At 41.9% G+C, this 17,626-nt stretch overlaps 1 protein-coding gene across 1 annotated transcript in view; it reads right to left on the bottom strand.

Annotated features, from left to right (window-relative positions):
* The window catches only part of ZFHX4 (zinc finger homeobox 4), a 184,401-nt gene that overhangs the window by 162,721 nt on the left and 4,054 nt on the right, over positions 1-17,626 (bottom strand). Inside the window, 1 exon segment of the mRNA XM_054708389.1 lies at positions 2-1,598. Within this exon segment, the coding sequence (XP_054564364.1) occupies positions 2-1,552 (1,551 nt within the window). The 5' untranslated portion in view covers positions 1,553-1,598.

Below are 17,626 nucleotides of genomic sequence, written 5' to 3'. Positions count from 1 at the left end.
GCCCCCCGGGGTGCCCCGCGGGGCTCCCCTGGGGCCGTTCACAGTTGTTCTCTTGGTCTTGGCTCTCGGACACCTTGCTGGACTCGGACGAGGGGTGGCCGAGGGAGACAGAGGTAATCGGGGTGTTCACCACGAGGCTAGCCAGCCCCCCGAGGCTCACGTCCGCCTTTGGCATTGGGGTGACCCCCAGCGGCTGCTGCTGCTGCTCCGCGGGGCTGGACGACGACGAGGACGCAGCCGCCGCCGCCGCCGCCGCCGCCGCCGCCGCCAGGCCCGGGCTTCCTTTCAAGAAGGCGAAGGCCGGCGGCAGGGCGTCGCCGTTCTCCACGTGGAACGCGCTCCAGAGGCCGCGGAAGGTGGGGTCGGGGCCCATGAGGTTTGTGGTAGAAAAGTGGGGGTACACAGAGGTGGGTTTTTTTGGTTCCAGAAAGCTTATCAGAGGTTCCTTGTCCTTGCCGATCCCCTGGATGATGGCGGAGACGCCCTTGTGGCCGAGGAGCTTCTGCTCCTCGTCGTTGAGGGTCATGCGGTGGTCGTGCACGGCGTGCGTGACGAAGGAGCGCGTGTAGCCGAAGGACAGCTTGCACAGGAAGCACATGAGCACGGGCTTCCTCTTGCCGTCGCTCACGCAGCCGTCGAAGCGGGACAGGTCCACGTTGCCGGGGACATCTTTGGACACGCAGGAGTTCCTGGCCGAGCCGTCACTGGCGAGATAGTCCTTCTCCCGCTTGTGCCGGAGGTCGTAGACGCGGAAGCTGTGCAACACAGGACCGGCTCCTGCCAGGGCTGAGGTATTTGGGAAAGCCTGGTCGGCTGCAAACGGTTTCCCGAGGGATGAAGCGATGTGGAAGGTGTTGATGATCTGCGGGTAGAAGGACAGCGGGGCGGCGGCGGCGGTGGCCGCCTGGTCGCCCTTGTCCCCGGCCGCGGCCGCCGAGGTGGCCAGGGAGTCCAGGAACCGGGCCGCCGAGAGCAGCGGGCCGTGCGCCCCGGTGGCCGGCGGCGGCGCGTGCGGCCCCGCGGCCTCCTGGGCGTCCTCGATGATGTACGCGGAGCCGTCGGGCTGGTACACGATCTCCCCGGTGAGGTTCTCCACGTCGCTGTCCTCCAGCTCGCTGACCTCGCTCTCGTGGTGGGGGTGGTGGTGGTGGTGGTGGTGGTCGTCCCTCAGGACGGGCAGGCGGGCGTTGGGGCAGTGGTGCTCCATGTACTTCTGCAAACTGGGGAAGGAGCCGGCGCACTCGTGGCAGGGGATCTCCTTGGCCTTGGCCTTGGCCGCGGCCACCTGCGTGGCGGCGGAGGCCGCATGCTCGCCGCCCAGGCCCAGGCCCAGGCCCAGGCCCAGGCCCAGCGAGCCGTCCTGGGCGCGCGGCTCCTCGGCGTTGGCGGCGGCGGCGTTCAGGTTGCCATCGGCGGAGCCGTGTTCCCTGTCAGGCTCCATGCCTGCAACTTTCTCTGGCACCTCATTATCAAGTTGTGTCGCTGCACACAGCTTTGATGTGCTCTGCCCATTTTCCTGCCTTGAGATAGGAGGGGAGTCACAGGTTTCCATGGCAATCGCTACATGGGGATCTCATTTCATCCAGCCTGTCAGGGACCTGGATAAAAAATAAGGTGAGAGAAGGCATTTTTATTAAATAATGACACCGCTCACTAATAGCCCATCACTAATTTACGGCAGCTGTAAACCTGACTATCTGCAAAGGTGAGGGGGTGGGGTGGGGGGTGGGGGGGGGGACTTAAAACCAGCGCACCTATCTATCACACACAGACTTTGTGTAAATGGAGCAAAATAATGCGGAGAGCTATCACAGCCGGGCCTCCACACCCTAGGTGTTTCTGAAATCGCCATGAGCATTCATCATAAATCTAAAATTCATATCAGTGATCCGTACTTTTTTCATTCCCCTTTTCTGAAAATGTATAGAATCGACGTAAAGGCTTTAAAAGCCCCCTGTCCGTGACAGACATGGAAATGGCTTTCACATACGAAGGCAGGAATAAAAAGAACAATGCAAATAACTTGTAATTTTTTTTTTAATATTTACCTTTTACTTTCTCAGGGGGGGGATGAGGAGGGAAGGGAGACCAACCATAAAGGAACCTTAAAATGAGAAATATTACAGTCATAGGCAGCACCGACCACACTCTGCTCTGGCTTTCATTTTGCCAGTAAATCAGCTTACTACAAATCTTCCCTGTGCAAAAGCTCTCAGCAGGTATCTGGCTGGCCCTGATTAAGCACCAATCACAATTCTTCCCCACACTTCAGTCACCTCAATGGGCAGCAGAACAGAAATTAATATTTACTGCAGCCAGGCCTATCATCCTAGGGGACGATCGCATTCACTCCGTTGTTTTTGTGTGGGTTTTTTTTTTTCACTGCAATACGTAATGAACACCATTTCAAATACCATTTTGATGTTATCAATCCTGATGAGTTGCCCATCCCATCTCTCAACTATTGCCTCAATCAGCATCTCCCCTGGCTTAACAAATCATACGCAAGCACGACTGATGAAAATCCTTCCATCATTTTTTTAGATTTAATTTTTCAGTGGTTTTTTGTTGTTGTTCTTTGCAGCCAGGCATCTTAGACCATAAACTCCCTTTGTTGAGAGCAAGATGCGCCCTCCGTAAAGCCATCTCAGGCTCCGGCAAGCAGGGTCAGGTAGCAGAGGACAATCGAGTATGTATTGGTAGCAATGCATGCCCTTCTGTGTGCAAGTGTGTATGCGTGTGTGCACATGTGTGCCCACGTGTGTGTGTGTGTGTGTGTGCTCACCTGTGTGTGTGTGTGCCCACAAACCTCAGCTACTGTAATAGCAACTCGATTACAGTTTAAGCTTCTGAGTCCTGCAGCTCTCTGGGTTTGCAGGACGATGGCACTGTACACACCACTGAGTGGGCTGAAACTTTGGTGTTTATTTTCAGCCTAGGACACAGACATCGTCTCGATTTTATGAAGCAGCTAAGCAATTTTCTCTCAAATCTTACAATTTGAGGGATTCATAACTTCAAGGCAACTAGCCCCTTAACGTAAAAGTATCAACGCATTCAAGGTCGCTGGTAATTTCTGATATGAGAAAGCTTGACGTTGCTGTATTCCATTACCTGTCATATTGGGTAGGACAGACATGCAGTGTCTCACCCTGGGTGCCCCTGCATTTATTGCCGACTTCACAGTGGCAGAGGGCTAAGAAGAAAACAAAACTCGGGGCTCACCAATATTACTAAGCGTTTTAGAAATCCCTTTTGGAAAGTTCTTCTGGAAGAAAGACCTCATTGAAGGTCACTGGCATATTAAGTATGAAGAATCACTTCTTAATACTCTCTTGACTGTAATCAAATTTAATCTTGTCAGCTAAATCAGAGAGGAAGTGATCAGTGTAGAATGCATCAAAAGATCGGCAGAGATTGGAAATGAAATCAAAATTCGTTTTGGTATCTGCCATGGTTAAAACGACATTCTAATTGCTCACCAATCAAACATCATAAAGCTTAGTGTGTAATTTTAATCATCGATGAGCTGCAGGTTAATTATCTTCATGGCATGCCTGCAGCTTTTAAAACCCTCTGAAATAATCTGATAACCATAAGCATGAAAACCTAATAATTTTCTAATTAGTCCACAAACGTTAATGTTTACCTTTGCATTCACCAGATCAGCACAAACAATGTCTATACGCACCAAAGGCAGCCAAAATGCCTAAAATATAACCCCCTACTAGACTGGAGGAGATGCGGAAGGCAGGAAGGGGCTAGAGATCTGGAGTGGGAGCACAGTGGTGGGTAACACTCTATTAGTGGTCCTGGGTTACCAAGTAAAGTGGCAGGACCCAGGGTGGGTGCTGTTTATTCTTTCCTCTGATAAGACAGTCTAGGCTGATACGTGGGAGGAGATTCACCTTAATCACAAAAGTAAGAAAAGCTCCCAAACACTATGCAGCTTGTGAAGGAGTTTCTGAGCTTTTATTATTATTTAAATTATTTTGCTTATAATCCTACAACAGTTCTCAGCCCACACGAGCACGTGCTGGAATTATGACACGTGATGAGTACGCCTGGAAGAGGGGTCTGTAATGTGCAGTTAATAATTTTGGCTAGATGCCGAATGGACTCTGCAATGTACCGTTTCAGTACTGCTCTATATGAATCAGAACCTATTTATTTTACCGGAAGTAACTTCCAAAAATGGGACAACATTGTTGCCATGTGAAAAAATTATGAAAACTACCTTGCAGAATCCATCACAGGTCAAAGCAAAATGGTAGGATTGATTTTGTTACAAAATTCCCACATCATTTTACACCAAATTGCCTATCAATTTCTTCTCAATAAGGTACACATTAATCAGAAGCTAAGTCAAATCCTGTCTTCAATACAATCAAACTTACATTTCATTCCAGAAGCAACAATGACAAACCTATCTGAATTGATGGTAAGTAATATATTACCTGATTTTTAAATTCGTAGCTATTGACTATGTCGATGCTTACCTGTATATTTTTATGGAATCACTTTAGTTTGTGCAGTTAAAACATTAGTTACATCTATATGTACCAATATTGTACATATTAAATATGATGCCCAGTGATTTCATTGTCATCAATGTCAGAGAAGATCTTTCTTTTATCAATGTGACCCATTTAGGAAATTTACACTAAACTTTTATAAGTCCCAGTAAAAAGACCACAAAGACAGCCATGTAACTTCAACCACAGAATTCATTCCAAAATGACTGCATAACAAGTAAACTCACTATAAAAGTTGCTTCACCATTTAAGCTGGTCTCTAGTTGGTCTTCACCAATTTCTATTCTCTATTGCCAAACATTCTATCTCTAAAAATCACCAAAGTCTTCAAGAAATCCCCCCTCCCCCAAAAAACCTAATACAATTTCAATGCTAAATTCAGAACAATACGTACCTGCTAGTCTGCTTAGAATATGTGTACACATTTTGGGGGTATTCTCAGTAATTCACAAGATCAGTGACTTTGATCACATAAATCCCCTTTTTGGAACTAATGGACAATATGCAGAAAAGAACTTTTATTGCTCATTCTGCCTTGCTTTCGTCCTTCGGCCTCAACTCTGCTCTGCCAAATGACCAAACCCACCTACCAGGAGCTGGCTAATGAAAGGGGTGCTTGCTGAACAATAGAAGAATTCCTCTGCATTCAGGAAGCAGCATTCCCATTAGAACCCCAAATCCGAAAGGCCAGTGTTACCTCTGTTTTTTAACTGAGATTGTCCCAGCCCTCCTCTCCGGCCCAGTGAGACAGGGTTTGTGAAATGATGAAAAAGAACGTGATCTGATGAGGGGGCCCGAAGAACGGGACAGGAATGCTAGGTTAGCCACTCTGCAAAGTGCTGGGAAAAGGGACAAGGGATTCCGCCTATTGTTTTTATTCTCATCTGCTCGTGAGCCCTCTCCTAACACTCTGAGTCTTCATGGACTCCCTTTGAAATGGGTTAAAAGCTGTCCACGTAGAAGAGAATTTGGTAACAAGTTCTAAAAAAAGAAAGAAAGAAAGAAAATAAATAAAAATCCTTGAATTATATCAAGTTTCCAAAAGGTCATCACTGTCTCTGCTGTGGCCTTTTCCCCAGTCCAAATCCTCTATCAATATGTCATAGTGAGTTAGGCAAAGACAAAAGGGAAGTGCAGTGTGAAACGGCACATATATCTAATCCTGACAAAGCACTGAATAGCCTTCACAAGTATAATTATACTTGTTTATTTGTTGCCACGTACAGAGAACTGATGAAAAAAAATCCATCAAAGTGGTATTATGCAGACACCAAGAGCTTCTTTTCTTTGGTCGCTGAAGCCACATTGAGGCTTAAATTCCTTATTGTTAAATTCAGAGGGAAGAGAAAAAAAGATTTTGGGCTGGACTTTTTTTTTTTTTTTTTTTTTGCATCAGTTGCTGACAGATCTTTTATGTACTAGGCGGTATTAGCTCACACCGCTACCTCATTTCTGCCCATGTTGGAATTCATAATTATAAACTACTGTACAGAAGCTTTTAAAAGGGTGTGGCGTTGCTGACCACGGGAGGAAGGCCCTGTTCTCACAGCCTCCCTTTTGATATATCAAAACACAGGTAAAGTTACGTCAGAATCCAGCTTTGATCTCGGTCTTTAAAGTTGGGGCTGGTGGTTTCCTTGTAGCGAGCTTGCTCTGCAATTGGCTCAGTTTAGTCTACGTCCAGTATTTCATCAATAATGAGTGCGTAACTTCTTTCCCACTGCAGCATCAGAAACCTTCGCACGAAGAAAAACAACTCCAAGGATGTCCAAGGATTGAAAATATGAAGAAAAAGATTTCAAGCCCAAGTATCAAGGATCCATTATGTTCCCATCGTCACTAAATCAAATAACTTCACAAAAGCACATTTTTAGAGGGGGTTGGGGGAGTCAAGTAAGCTCCCCCCTCGCCCCCCGACCCTTGCAGGATAGAAATATATCAAAGTACGTGCACTGTGCATAGTTAATGTTTGTGAGCTTTACAATTTAAAACAGAAAAGCTGTAATTTTTCTTTGCTGGCAATCTGGAAACACTCTGGAGTTAATTACAGCTGATTCGGAGTGAACCACACAAACAAAGACCAGTCTATGTCCAGACAATTATACTGCATTAACTAGCTTAGAGCTTCCTGCTGATGCTCCGGGCTCTTGTGTTACACCCTTCTACCTTCCCAGCACGAGGGAAAATGCTTCTGCAAGAAGGAATTAATGAAGAGAGCTGCAGAAGAATGTGTGACGACCTCTCTTGACACAGCAAAAACTTTCCACCCATGCTACCACCAAGGAGAGCAGGTAATTCAGTTGGAGGAGAAGGATGTCACCGACTATATAAACCTTTTAAAAGAAGCAAATGTTTAAAGAGGGAAAGTTTCCCAAGACAAACATGAGTATGCAAGTCGGCTCAGTCATTTTCCCCTCATTTTTCTCATTAAGCTCTAAATTAGGTATCGACTTCCGTCCCCATAAACAGGGCCTTTGTGATGGACATGAGTGGTCCTCTCTCTCTCTCTCTCTCAGTTTTCTCTTCCCACCCTCCATTTCCCTCCTCTCACTTATCTCTAAACCTCCATGGACATGATATGACAATGACACATCCTTAAATATACACGTTAGAGAACTAAAGAGGCAAGGTACACTTTGCTATGAAGTCCGACAGTTCTTAATTTGATTCGTTGTGGGAAATAGGAATTTTACTCAGTTTTTCTTCACAACTTTAATCAAACTCCAGCTACTTTCCTTCAAGATAAATCAATAAACTCTCCTTAACCAAAGTCCACTATTACATGACTCATGTTATTCGTTTGCTTCAGGAAAAAGCTCGGAATCACTGAGCAAGATGGACCCAATACTTTATACTCTGTAAACAAACTTTGGTCCTTTTAACCAATTGAGTTGATTTCTAATTTTCTTATTCATTCTAATTGAAAATGAATAGTTTGGGTTGGTGTGAGACAAGGACATGAGCTGTAATTATGTTCAGTGCCTCGGATTCTTTCTTTGATACTGTTTTGCAAGTATTCCAGCTGACATTGGGGCTTTGTGGTGATTGCTTCATTAAAGGGTAAGTATGTCCTAATCAGCTAAAGCATTACTAGAAAGCTGGTGTTTGCCAATACTGTGAGAATATACCAGCTATTTTCTTTGCTTTGCTTTCCTTATAGAAGGAAAAGGTACCTCTGAATGTCAGTTGCCCAGCCCTACCTCAGTGTCAAGCACCTTCCCTGGTCTCCATCTATGCAAAGTAGGATTAGAGTTAAAGAACTGTATGATCCTTTTAATTTTCCATCCCTAAATAAATACTGATCTACAAATTAATCAGGTGTTATATTCAAATACATATACATAAACCCTGGAAATACTAAAAGGTTGTGTAGATTACACTCCATTTACAAAGCATCTACAACAATGGACAGGATCAGTTTTCCTTCTCAGACCTCTCTCCTTCAATCCATACTAGATTTGAAAGTTCAAGGAAATAACATTTCTAAGTATGAAGCTTAAACATGGAACCCTTTAGTTCTCCTTGGAAAAACATGGACCGCATCAATCATTTTTAGAAATTTATAAATCAAAGGTGCCATGTTTTTGCATATGTTTATATTTCTAGTCTTTAAAATGCAGTGGACTAATCTGTCTGGAACACACACCATCTAAGAGTGTTTAGTTGATAATGCTTTTAAGTTGTCATGTAGGGACATTTAAAAAATTCATCTTAATTGGTTTTATTAAGGTATGCATAACTAAGGAATACTGAGCTTCAAAAGAGATTTACCAGACTAGTGAAAACCATTCCACACATGTATTTATCTCATATACAATGTGAAGACAATATATCCTAACATATACCTGCATTTTTTCCTTCTTTGCCCATTCATAAACAAAATTCTTGATCTACTGACAACTGAATATTTAAAAGAGAAAACAATGGTATAATTATTTGCATTTCATGATTCCCTCCAATATGATCTCATACCCCATATAACAATAAGTGAAGCAGTGTAAGTACATTCTTATTATTTTTAAAAAATGTCATTCCTTGCAGGCTAAACCTACCATAATTATTTTCATAAAACTAATCACAGGTCAGGTATTCCAGCAAACATTCCTGTTCCTTGAGCAATGCTTTCAAAATAGTTTTAATGAAGAAAGTTATATGCATAATTTTTAAATCCCTACCAAGAGCCTTTTACTATACAATACTTGTAGAGGCTACCAAATAGAAGCCTTTTTATATCCAGTGTAAATATTTTTACATTATTTTATATTAAAAACCACACTAGGACTAACATAATAGAGAACATTGGGGAATGCCAAGATGAAATATTGGAAAATGTATGTTTGATCACTAAGATTAGTTGGTTATTTTATTTCTATTATGGAGAGACTTTTGTTTGGTGTGTGTGTGTGTGTGTGTGTGTGTGTGTGTGTGTGTGTGTGTTTTGGGCCTAAAAGTTAATTTGACTGCCATCCATAAGTGAAGTGAGCAATTCAGTAATTAACTTTTGTGTTTTAAATGTATGAACTTTAATTAGATTTCATTATAAACAAACAAACGTCAACCATAATTATAAGCTCCTTGGTTTACCCACATATTATCCCTTTTCAAACAAACTTGATGTCAGACAAATTAAAATCAAGCAGCCAGCAATTTTGACTTGAATTTTACATGATCTGCTGGTAACCTGATTACTTTAACTTCAATATCATTACAGGAAAAGTATTTCAGGAAAAATAATGACAAGAATTCCAACAGGAGACAAGCTTAATTGTATTGATTCAAAAGACGCATGTTCATAGGAACCATGTTGAAGGAATAATGTTATCTCAAATCTACAGTTTCTATTAAAATAAAATTGTCCAGCATGAAAGAGGCAATTAAGATTGGTGTCTGCCGGACTAGAGATACTAAACTAACTAAATAATTATCTGGGCCCAATTATCTTATACTTTAAGTAGCAAAATATCAGTGTGGAGCAACCACCAGGCATGAGGTTTGCAGGTTTATTTACTGACTGGTGTATCTATTAGGACCAAGAACAAGTGGAGCTGTCAGGACATAATGAAGGTAAATGATTAGTTAGCACCAAGCCTGAACTCTTCTTCAATGCAATAAGAGTTAATTAAAGTTTACCACCAACATCAACCAAAGCAGGATGTTGATCAGGTTTCAGCATTAAGTGCAAACAGACAATAGTTGCCAGCAATTAGTGCAGCTATCAAATGACATGCGATGATAATTATACATTTAAAACAGCTAAAGACTGGGGAGGGGGATAAAAACTAATCAGCCTCTTTGACGACAAATACTCAAAGGACAGGAAACAGGTATCAGATTATTTCACTTTAACACTGTAAATCAATAGAGTTAAATAAGAGAAGGTTGCATGGGTACATTATCCGAGAGAGAACAATTCGCTGGATCCAAAATGAAATAAATCTGCTAGTATTGGTCTATCAAAGATAAGGACTTCTGTAGCTAAAGAAAATAAGTTGCTTTTCAATTACAGTTTCAGCATGAAGTCTGCTTCAACAAAGTTGAGCTTCTTGGTTTTGTGCAAATTCAACAATGCAGCGAGTATTGCACCATAATTATTGTAATTTAAATGAAGTATTAACTTTCACTCCAAGGTACTGTCAAAAGTACTTTTTTGGCCTGAATGTTATCTTTGGGTTCTCAAATAAAATCTCCCTGCAAAGTTTTTGGATGTTGGGATGGAAATTCTTTGAATGCAGCTCCGAGTTGAAAACAGAAGCCATATCTACATATTATTTAGGTCTTTTCCTTGATGACACACAGAACCATGACTTCAACCTTGAAATCCATGGACCTGCCTAAAGCACATCCCTTACAATAATTTCAATGCAAGCACCCCCTTCTTTCGCAGTTTTTGGCCTGCAGCCTCGAGCAGGTCTCCAGAAATGCGCCCATCCTCATGACCTCCACCTCTCCATTTTCCCAACTAATTCTGTTATGCTAAGGATTTGTACAGAGCGGTGGCTAATCCCAACATTTCCCTGGAGCTAAATCTAAGCCATGGCCGACTCCCAGCACAAAAATGTCTCCCTCCAAAAGCCCTTTCGCCCCCTTCAGCACTCATACCCTCATTGGTCCTGACATCCTCACTTCAGCCATGACAAATGAGCTGATGACTGTGACGCTCCTGCACAGGGGGACGGCTTTATCTGGAGATATATCATCAACTCTCACCATCCTCTGCTAATATGGCTCTTCTGGGTTAATGTGTTGTGAAAATTGGAGGAAATTTTTGTGTAAATATATGCACTTTAAGTCGTAAGAGACCAACTTCATCAAAAGGAGGAAAGGGGAGCTAGAATGGATAGGATGCGAGGCGGCGGGGGGGGGGGGGGGGTGCGGGCTGGAAAAAGACTCGCAGGCTCTGAATGTTGCTCTGGGGACTTAAGTCACTCCGCTCAACCTCTGCCACACTGCGAACCAGCCAGCTGACTCTCTTAAAGGTCCCGTCCCCTCGCCACGAGAGGCCAGAGCAGAGCAGAATTTGTGGACTAACAAAAATAAACCCCCTTGATAAACACGGCTAAGCCATCGCAAGTCCATTGCTTTGTTTCTACCCCAGCATGGTACATAGTTTCTCCTCAAGCCCCTAATTTCCTATGTTATTAAATCTCTCTCATTCATTTCAGTGGAGGGATGGATGGATTGTCAACACCCATTTTCCTCCAAGATCCTCGCATTCTTCAATTAGAGAGAAGCAATGTTTTTCCAAATGTGAAACTCTTCAAGCTTCAAAGAGAAGGAAGGGTGAAGCATAAACCCTTAGCATAAACACCACCTTTACATTAAGTCAGAACCCAAGTTCCTGTTCCCTAGACCTTGCTATGTATACTATGGACTTGACAGGGTAGATACTTGTCGTAACCTCTTCTCTCAATTCATGTGAGGACACAGCCAATCCGAGTCAACGGTAGCACAACAGACCTCGGAAGAAAGAGGTCAGGCTTTGAGGAAAGTGCTATTCACTCTTGGGCCATGCAAGGAGCTCTTTATTCCTGTCCTTATTGGCATTCATCCCCCTTACTAGAGCAAGAACAAAGCCAAGTGCTCGTGTGAGGTTTATGAATAAATCAGAGGTGAGCCACTTTAAGTGCGGCCCACGATTTCCTTGTTGACAGTGAGCACTTAAACAGGCGTCTGTGACCAGCAACTTCTCGCCAACCGCAATGATTCCTAATCTGCACCCTGCTTCATTCCGAGAACTGAATGACCCACCTCCTTCCGCAAGTTTTCACCTTTTGGGCAATGCTTGTCCTATCTCCAGCAGCTTAGCTTTACAATCCTACGAGCAGCAGCCTGTCCTAAGGCCATCACTGTACCAACCGAAAATCTTCCTTTGCTAGGAAAAAAATCCACAAATAAAAACATCTTCTGCTTAACAGAAGTTATTCTCTAATTAATATTATAGACTCTTTGGAAATGGGAAGAGCTAAGCCAACAACAGTGAAAAAAAATGTTAAATGATCTGCTGCAGGGGACACACACACACACACACACACACACACACACACACACAGGATCGCATCAGCTGCGCTCTGTAGTTGTGTGATATTTCCCAGGTATTTTTCTGAGCTTCAATTTCCTTATGGGTTAAACAAGGGAATGGTTCTATATCCCTTCTGACTGCAACAATCTATGGTTCTACTATAAAAACCCATTTAGATTGTGTTGGAAGATAGTTTTCCCTATGGAATTTTCCAAGACAGACCCAGATGTTTTTAAGGTTGTATATTTCTTATCAGTACCTAGATTTCAAGAAGAGAGGCAGATTCCAGTAGGATAGTAAACTGAAGTTTCCTATTTATATTTTTAATTAACTATCATTTTCTTTTCATCCATTCGATAGATATTTATTGAGGATATTTACCAAGGATTTGCCAATAATGTCCCTCACTGTGAATACAGTGATTAACAGATGTGAGTGCTGCCCTCATGGAGGCTGAAATTTTTTGAGGAAACAGTTAAAAGAGCATCATGAAAAATGCTAGGATGCTAATTGGTTTCTTCCAATGAAATATAGCCTTACCCTATCAGTGTTCATTAAACACTTTGCCTTAAATAAATGTGCTTCCAATGAATTGTCAAGTCCAGGGCTACTTATAAATGACCAGAACATAGGCAGTACACACACTTTTATTTTTAAGAAAAACTATAACAAAGATTGTGGGCCAATTATATAGAAATATAAAGCAAAAATCAAACTCAAAGCTAGGAAATTACAACCCAAATACACTTATATTTCCCATAAAAATATAAACAATAATTTAAATGTGTATTATAATGGAAAATTATTATGAATTTTTAAAAAGTGTAACAGAAATTGATTTTAGTTTAGATGGTTAAAATGTATTTATAAATTTATCAACTTTATAATGAATCTTATCATCTTTGAACCTGGGTATTCTTCCACTGAATGATGCATTGCTATAAAAAGATAAAGGGCTATGATCTCCTCTAAGAGATAAGCCAGGATGAGACTTATAAGTTGGCTATAAAATCCCCCAAGAATATTGAAGAGTTTTATAATATTGCTGGATGATTAATAACTGGATCTGTTCTCTAGGTTGGTGTAAATTTTGATGTACAGGGTACCATGTAATATTATCGATACTCCTTTCATGGCACATCAAAATATCATAATATCAAGTATATAGAAAGGTGTTTCTATGGCATCTAAATCAATTTGGGGAAATCCTCTACTTCAAAGGCTTTCAAGCAGGCTGGGTCAACTTCAAGACTGGAATTAAGTTTGTGGTCTCTTCTATTATTGTATACTAGAGGCCTGATGCACAAAATTCGTGCAAGAGCAGGCCTTCCTTCCCCCGGCTGCTGGCACCAGCTTCCCTCTGGCACCCGGGACCGGGCTTCCCTTACAGCCCTGGCTTCATCAGGAAGGTTGTCTGGAAGGATGTCCAGAAGGATGTCTGGTTTAATTAGCATAATATGCTTTCATTAGTATAGATAATGAACAACCTGGAATCTTGAGTTCATGTGGATAGACTAAGATCTGAATTATTTAAAAACTGTTTCTGTTCTAATTTACTTCTTAAATAAAAGACCAAGAAATATATCGAACATCTCGAAGCCCCTCAGAACCAAAGCAACGTGTGATGATGGAGCGGCAGATAATGAGGTAGAGGACTATCCACCGAGATGCCACCGAGGTAGCTATCAATGGAAATTATGGGAGGAAGGATCCTACAGCTTCTCCCACTCGTAGGCATACCATTGCCTAATTCCTAGCTCCTTCCCTTGTGGGGGACAGGGGTGTGTCTACTAAAAAGATTCATGAAGATTTGGCTGATGAGACACTCTTTAGGTGAGCATTACATGAAAACCAGCTATTGAAAATAAAGAGAAAGGAAACAGTAGGGTCTCCAGCCCTGTCACATCCACTTACTTTAATGTTCACAACACTTTAGTCTTCTGCAATCTGTACAAGAACTTTGAAGGAGAGAGGAAACTGAGACTCAGTAAGATTAAAGAACTTGAAGAAGTCATCACTAACAAGAAGTTATTCATAGATTGGATACCATGGTTATCGGTCATTGAGATGTAAAAAAATTGAGTCGATTTTCAAACCTCTAAAACTGAAGTTAAAATAAATTAATTTATAAAAGAACCCAAAGTAAACAGCATCAACGAATGTCTAGTTTTAACTAAGTGTCATCCTTTCTATACACTATGCTGCCTCTAATACATGACAGCACTGTCTTCGTTTACCGTCCTTACACAGAATAGAAACCTGTTCTTCTTAACACTGTGGTCATGATTATGAAGAATGTATTTTAAGTCACTGAGATCATCAGTGCTTTTATGAATCAGACTCTTCTTGACCATTCAAAGCACTGAGTCTAACCTGCTCCTGAAGCAAGAATATGTTTACAGTCCCCGAGATAAGAGGCCACCCAGATTCTACTTGTATCCTCTTAGCAACATAGAACTCACTCACTCAGAGGAGATGGTATCAGTATTGGGTCTCCATTGACATTTTCCTTTTCCTCTCTTCACTATCTCTACCATCTTCACATTCAGTCACATAACAAACCCCTTTCCAAGTATCCCCGAGTTGGGATATCTGGGTTCTTGTGCTAACATTGCCCTACCATGCTGGGTGACTCAATAAGGACTTCTCCTGAATTCTATAGCCATGTTTTAAAATGAGCTGGTTGAACTGACGTTCTAAGGCAGTTTCCAGCTTTATTATTTTGTGAGTTTCCAGTTGCCTTATAACCCTACCTACTCTTCTGTTGTGATCATGTTGTCCAGTCTTTAGGAAATAAAAGGAATTTAGTCTACAGAGGGAAAATCTCACAGGTCTCCCCTATAAATACATCTAAAGAGGAAAGAGAGACTCTAACTTGGAAAGAGGGTAGAAGTGTGTGTGTGTGTGTGTGTGTGTGTGTGCGCACGCGCGTACACTCCTATTTTGCATCTACTAAGCCAAAAGAGATGACTTATTCTCAGTTAATTGGTGGGCTCAGAAAATTTTATGTACTAATTGCATTATTCCTAAATATATGGGGGACAGGGCCTAAAAATCGTATTTTAGAGAATCCACATTAATAGGCTTTCAGGTTTAGTGAAGGTAGTTTGGGAGATGAATGGGCTCTTCAATTTACCCTTCCCAGCAGGCAAATTTGAAGATTCTCCATAGGCTCCCGCTTACAAAGTTTTGTTCTGTTTTGTGGTTAGCCGTGCGACCAGGTGGCACTCACCAGCTGATGGGTTTTTGTATTTTGACACTGTTAAAGCTATGGATTTCCTTTCTTCTTTACAGTGAAGGAGGAGAATTTTATGGACAGTTATAAAATGCATATTTTAACCCCAAAGTCAATTTCCCCTGATTTAAAAAGATTTAGATCTGAATAAATACTTGCTAGTACACAATTGAACCTAGAAACTTCGTCTTTAGAGGTACGTGCTATAATGGGTACCATTCAGAAATTATCAACTGCCCACTGTCCTATCCCCAGGACAAGCAAACATCAGAAATGATCAATCATCTGAATGTATGAGGCTAGTGTGCGAACCCCTGACCTGGATGACTGCAACGCCTCCTCAGGACTCCGCTGGGGCCATCAGGCCATATTAACAAAGTCAAGCTGCCCCAAATCTTAAATTTTGTTTATTTTTTTAAATCTCTAGAACGTTAGAGTGGCTAACTATATCTGAGATAAGCTGCTTGGCAAATACGACGTTAGTGTCAAAGCCATTTTGAAGTTGTGTGCATACATTTGAAAGCGCCTCAAAATGGCAAAATTTGATTTCACTCACAAACCTTTAAAAGAGAAGGGGCATAGAGAGCAGCTGCCCCTATGGATAGAGGGTTGTGTGTCAAATGTGAAACCATATCAAACTTCCAAGGCAACTTGTGAACTTCTGACACGAAGGAATTAACAGAACATCAAATCCAGCAAGATCACAGGGGCACAATCCTGTGCAACAAAATAATGCCATTGAGCCCTCATTAAAAGGCCATTTTGTCCTTAGCCATCAAAGACTGTGAGAGCATGAAGATCTTGGTTATATCATCGGGGATAACCAAAACAAGTGCCAAGAGCAATTGTGCACTTAGTTCTCACATGTGTCCATCTGTTCACATATAAACATATATTCTGCTTTCTGTCTGATTTCTAAAATCTTGATATCAGAATACCCTGGGCTTTTGCCCATTTCCTAAGAATGCAGACATCACATAGCTACTATTAACCCATGTGTGATCCACTTCCATGGGGGCTGGAACGCTGCCAGGCACAACACATGGTGCTTGGTTAACAATGTCTTAAAATATAAATGAATTTATTTTTTAAATTAACACATTTTTCTTATGGAAATACCTTAATAAGCCCTTCTGCATGTAAAAAAAAATAGCCTCCATGTGGATTTTTTTGTTCTTTTAAGACTTTTTGCAAGCATATCATAAAGTTAACCATAAAAGTTTCTGAAACAATCCAGAATTTCTTGACAAATTTTTAAAAGGACTCTAGTAAAGAATTTGGGGGACTTTATATAACAAAGATCAAACACTTTTCCTTTACAGTATTCTGTACTCAAGAGGCAACCTTTATACTTTAATTTACGTGAAAACACTCCTGATTTCCCAAGTTTCTACGTAAACCATCTTAATAGCACCGCAGCCACGGAACCACTAAAGTGATGAGGTTGTTAAGTTCTACAACCTAGCAGCAAAGCAAGTTGGGTTAATATCTGGTAGGATCTTTCACTCCTGCTCTGGGCCGGCCTTCAGTGGCTCATTTACTTCCCCAAACCAGGAAGAGCTTGTTTACAATGTACACATATAAATAATTACCCACACTGCATTTCATTTACATAGGTACAAAAGAACCAATTCCCACCTTCTAAAGTGTCTGAACACCTAAGATATTTTACCCACCCTAATTATGACTAAAGACGACCATTTAGTGCCCTGATCATGTTGTTAACTGACAACCAGCTACAGCCCTCTGTAGCGACAAGAGAAAACGCTTCTGCGAACGTTTCCAAGACTGAACACACAGTACTTGCCCACTTGTTAAAAGACTTCTCTCTAAATGAAATACATCCACAAGGCAACAGGAGATGAGTGAAACCCTAAGAAAATAAGTCCTCATCCTCCGGTGCTATCCCCTCCCAACCACGAAAGCTGATGGGCCACCTACAACATTCAACATTGCCAAAGTCACAATACACAACTCTTTCTCAAGGGAAGTGTGCCACCAACTCAGATAGCGGTGGACAGCCAATTGAGGGTGAGACACACTAGGTATTCCGTCATTCACTAAGTTAAATATCCACACTGTACTATTGGCCATTTCTACAAGAACTGTTTTTGCCAGCAAAGCGCTGGGAATTCCTGGCACCCAATAGCCAATATTTGACCAGCCTAGCTGTTTCTGAAAATTCTTCAACACACAAACCTCTGTTTATCATCCTCTGGTTACACCGTTGTCATACATATTACTTCCCCATGATGATGGAAACTTGGGGCATCTTAGAAAGTTGCTGAAATCTGAGCCCCTGCTTGTTTTCTCAAGTCCTGGACAAACATAACTTTA

This window comes from Eptesicus fuscus, chromosome 19 (genome assembly GCF_027574615.1).
Source record: "Eptesicus fuscus isolate TK198812 chromosome 19, DD_ASM_mEF_20220401, whole genome shotgun sequence".
NCBI lineage: Eukaryota > Metazoa > Chordata > Mammalia > Chiroptera > Vespertilionidae > Eptesicus > Eptesicus fuscus.
Note: the sequence above shows the minus strand (reverse complement) of the source record. Positions and strands in the feature narration are given on the sequence as shown.